The sequence below is a fragment of the Bison bison genome, unplaced genomic scaffold, assembly GCF_000754665.1.
Source record: "Bison bison bison isolate TAMUID 2011002044 unplaced genomic scaffold, Bison_UMD1.0 scf7180017864345, whole genome shotgun sequence".
Lineage (NCBI taxonomy): Eukaryota > Metazoa > Chordata > Mammalia > Artiodactyla > Bovidae > Bison > Bison bison.
The window spans coordinates 3,578,855-3,583,689 of NW_011494917.1; the positions used below are offsets into that span (position 1 = coordinate 3,578,855).

A 4,835-nucleotide genomic window follows, 5' to 3' on the forward strand; every position below is an offset into this window, starting at 1 on the left:
GGTTTCTTTTCCTGTGCACTTCCTTCTCTAGCTCAGGTCCTCCTGTTATCTTGGGCCCAGCATCCCGGCCACCTTGTCCCCTGAACCTGTCAACCACACTCTACTTCAATCTACTACTCTTTTGCCTGGCATGCTTTGCTCCCAGATACCCACATAATCTCCTTCCTTTTCAGCTTCCTCTTACTAGACAGTGACACAAAACACATGCCTTCTGATGTGTACAGGAAGTAGCTACCACCTGTTAGCCTCGCAGTTATCTTGACCCAGATGACACTAACTAGAAAACGATCCAAAATAAGCCTTCTTAGGCAACTCCAGTATTCTTGCCTGGAAAGCCCCATGGACAGAGGAGCCTGGTGGGCTACAGTCCACGGGGTCGCAGAGTTGGACACAACTGAGCTACTAATAGCAACCCACTCCAGTACTCGTGCCTGGAAAACCCCATGGGCAGAGGAGCCTGGTAGGCTGCAGTCCGTGGGGTCTCGAAGAGTCGGACACAATTGAGCGACTTCACTTTCACAGGCAACTATTTGGCCTCTCTTCACTCCTAGTCTCTGTATTGCTATTCCTGTCCTTTCAGCCTTCTGCATGCAAGCTCACGCTATCAGGTCACAGCTTATGCTACTTCTCCCACTGTCTTGTCACCTTCATAGCACTGACCCCTGCCTGAACATTCTCCCACTAGTTTCAGAGGTGAGTGGTCTCCTGTATCACTGGCATGTTGTCTACACTATTTACAATACAATGTCTAAAACTGCCTTCAGCATGACTGCGGTTTCCAAACAATCATTTGGACTGCCACCAGGGGGCACTACCAACCTGAGGCCCTGCACCATCCCATGGACTCCTTGTGTCCCTTGCTTGTAGGGTTCCAAGTTTGGCCCTGTGTTCCCCCATTCAATCTGGGCTGCCACAATCAGACAGGCAGAAAGCACGAGGATGTTTTTCTTGCATCTGTAGTGTAAACCTTAGCAGACAGTAACTGCTTCAGGTCTGTCAAATAGATGCGTTTTCATATTCTGATGCCCACACCTTTTTACAGATAAAACAGAGCATTTGCTTTTCTCTCTGCCCACCACCTACTCCACAGTCCATTTATAATTTCATCTTTTAAAACAACGGCCCATAAATCTTTCCTATAAAGGGCCATGTGGGTACCTCAAGGCTTGCAGGCTGCCTTTAGATCTGTCACTAATATTTTCTAGCAATGTCAGAACCAGCCAATACCACCCAATACAGGGCATGGTAGTGTCCTAGTAAAACTGGACACAAACTTTATTTTTTTCATGTCCCATAAGCTATTGTGAACCACTTAAAAAATATAAGCACCACCTTAGCCACAAAACAGGTGGTGGGCGAGCCAGTCTGTCAACCCTGTTCCAAGGAGTTTGACAAAATATTCCAGACGTCTAGGTTTCTCTAGAACTCAGCTCTAAAATAAGCTCAGACAGTACTTGGCTTCCAACTGTGTTAGTCTCTCTTTATTCTTTTGTAAACTCTTCCAGATAACCACTTCCATTTGTAGGTGATGAAACGTGTGAGCAATCCACTTCAAATGCTGGCTGGCACTGTCATGAGCATGGTCTTTCCCTTTACTCCAAACTCAGTTACTTCTGACTCTTGTATAGTCCAAGTCCCGGAAGTGGTTTCACTGTAGACGTTATCTGAAGGTGCATTCTAGTGGTAGGCTACAACCAGACTCTAGCTGCTCCAGGAAGGCTACAAGGATGGATTTAGATATGACATATTAAACTAAGAGGCATTCTTTCCAATGAGTTTAAATGTGTTTTATTTTTAGACAACCTACATGACACGTTTTCTCAAAAACAATGCCTCCGCTCCAAATAAATCAACGTTCAAAACAAATGAAGAGCTCGAGATGACATCAGTCCCATCTGTCTAAGTCCTGGTGTTGTGTGGATGAAAAGCAGTGGCCAGCCAGTTATGACGACAGGTGATTGATCCAAAGTAACTGCCAACTTTGTTACTAGGAAAACAAGGGAAGAGGCCATTAACACACCTTTCTGGCATGAAAGTATCTCAGTTTCTAGGCTTCAAGATGTACTCCCCTATTCAATCCGAGCTGCCACACACACGGACAGACAGAAAGCGCGGGGATGTTGCTTTTGCATCCTAGTGCAAACCAAAGGAACAACTGCAGATTGTTCAAGGTCTATCAGTGGATGCAGAACCATCCTTACAAATCAGAGAAGTCGTTCTGAGAAGGCCCACCCACCCTATTCCAACAGAAACCTCACACATTCTTTGAATAATCCCTTTGGCAAAACATCTGTACTGTCCTTTGACATTTCTGGTCACTGCTGCCCCTGATCCTGTTTAGGGTAGATTGTTTTTGCACCAAGCAGCTTGTGGATTTTAGTTTCCCAACCTGGGACTAAACCCCAGCCCTTGGCAGTAGCAGCCCAGAGTCCTAACCACTGGACCACCAGGGAATTCCCTAGCATAGCCTTAAATTTATTTTACTCCTAATTTACATGGAAGCTACTGAAAGCCAAGATAAGTGAGTGGCTTCATTTCTCCTTTAGCAGTTCCTTGCGCAGCAGATATTCATTTAATTTTACTAAAGCAACTGGCCATCGGGTCAGCAGCCTGCTCTAAATTGTATTTACTAAAAGCTAGTAACATCATGGCCTTTCCAACCAGCCCCCAATTATCATTAAGTGGTTTATTTGCTAAAAGGTTGTAATACCTCCATTTTTACATGACTGATTTCAACACACTTCTTTATACTTACACATTTTTCCATCTCTAAACCATCCTTAAAGAAAATCATATATGGGGTTACACCATCCTCACGGTAGTCCAGCAGAGCAACCATGCCATCTGGATTCATGTTTTCACCAATAAAGAACTTAGGAAGCAAACAAATACCCAGAATTAGATTATACAGGACTGCATTGTATCAAAACACACAAAAAAATGAAAGGATTCAGAACACCAATATCTAATCGAGGCACTATTTAGTCAGCAACTAATGAGTTCTAATGAGGAGGAAAATGCTCACTAATCAAACTTCGGGTAATGCAAAGTACTAATAATCAAATGTTAAGAGTTCAGAGCAATCCAGGGACACTGAGCTCCCTGGAAAGCTAACCCCACACATCTCAGTCTAAACCCTACAAACAAGGCTGTTTACATAGTCAAGCACAGAGAACACAAGGCCCCCAATGAGAAGAGCACATCACATGAGAAGTTATCGTATGGCCAGAGGATGTGTGAAACTGGAAAATCCAAAGAGCCAGGTTGTGTCAGTAAAACAAAGTCACTGGAGCTTCTCAATAGGACAAGCTCAGATCAGAAAGGGCTTCAGTGGCAACAAGACATACTGGTGTTGCAAAAAGAAAACCAGAAGACTACTTCAGAGTACACAAGTAATTCCAAACAACTGGGAAATGTTGAGTCGAATAAGATTTTGGAAGCAGAAGACAAGATCTGGAAACATGCTTGCTTAGGAGCAGAGAAGGCAACTCCCTACAGCCCAGACTGCTGAAGTAAAATCTGTCCAGTATTTAAACTGCTCAGAACACAGAAAAATAACTCCAACTTAATTACATCAGAGGCTCATCAAGTAACTCATGTTTTGCTCAGTTAAAATTATACAATCCTTTGATCCAAATATTTTAAAGTTATTTACCTGATAGTTTTTGAAATTAGCAAGGATGTGCTTGATTTGTTCTGCAGCCCCTGTCATAAAAGGTTTTACTCTTTCTGGTCTCTGTTCTTCAAGTTTCCCTTTGATTCTAAAACATATTGACATATTAATCAGTTCTGAGTGAAGTTTCCATTCAGTAAAAATTCCAAACTGAAACCAGCAAAATATCACGGGGATTACACTCACTCATAGGAGGGATGTTTTAAGACTTCCTAACTTTGAATTTCACCTCAGCTTATTCTGTACCAAAGGACTATTCTAAAAAAAGTAAAACCACACTGCACCCTCCAGTATCCTCATATTTATAGAAAAGCAGCCCCCCTTCTGAGCTCATCAATAGAAAAAAGCCTTTGACAAGCACGCCTGCTGTTAAAAATCTCAAAGCAAGTCAACCCCTAAATCCTACAGGATTTTCATACATCAATTGGGTGTGTCAGTATCACTTACGACTTCATGTAATCTTTGATGTACTTCTTGTAGGCTTCTTTTGTGAAGCTGGTTTCCTGCAAGTGATGGTTCATGACAATATCGACACCAGTGATTACTGTGCTTTCGGTACCTTCGCCCTCGGGGCCTTCAGCGGAGGCATTTCCACCAATGAGCGAGTCATCGATGTTACCCTCTGTCCTACTGACCATCTGCATTAAGAAAAAGTTTAGTCGCTAACACATCCTCGATCTTACCATAAACGCATCGAAAAATCTATGCTGGCAGCTCTTTCATCAGTCATCCCTCAACACTTAATTCTCGTTGAAAACCATGAACACTACGGGGCGTGGGGGAAATCTATGCCCTTCGTTTTCCTGAAACATCTCAGTTCAACTCTTCGTTGGCCCAAACGAAAAAAGGGTCATTTACAACACAGTGCAAATTTTGCATGGGCTGTCGGGTTGCTGAGCAAAGAAAAACCGTGCAGACGCTAAAATGCTTGGGTCGCCCAAACCGGAGATAACCTGTCTGTCCCGGACCGCCTGGGAGGATGGGCGTCGAAGTGGCGGACCTATTTCCAGGCTCAGCTCCGCCTCCAGTTTTCTAGAAAAACCCGAGCCCGGAAAGAGAGTCTCCTCCGCCAGGAGGCAACGGGGAGGATTGCACAACCTCGGGCGGGGGAGCGGCGGAAACCCGAGCCCGCCCGGCCTCGCCTCCCCCCTGTGCCGCAGCC

General features: G+C 44.3%; 1 protein-coding gene across 1 annotated transcript; it reads right to left on the reverse strand.

Moving 5' to 3' along the window:
• Positions 1-1,454: 1,454 nt before the first annotated feature.
• On the reverse strand, positions 1,455-4,335 carry TPT1 (tumor protein, translationally-controlled 1). Its single transcript, XM_010854624.1, has 4 exons — positions 4,121-4,335; positions 3,656-3,761; positions 2,756-2,872; positions 1,455-1,987 (listed from the first exon to the last, which is right to left on the reverse strand). Exons 1-4 carry the CDS (start codon positions 4,315-4,317, stop codon positions 1,985-1,987), a joined length of 423 nt encoding a protein of 140 aa, XP_010852926.1. The 5' UTR covers positions 4,318-4,335; the 3' UTR covers positions 1,455-1,984.
• Between the last annotated feature and the right edge of the window lie 500 nt (positions 4,336-4,835).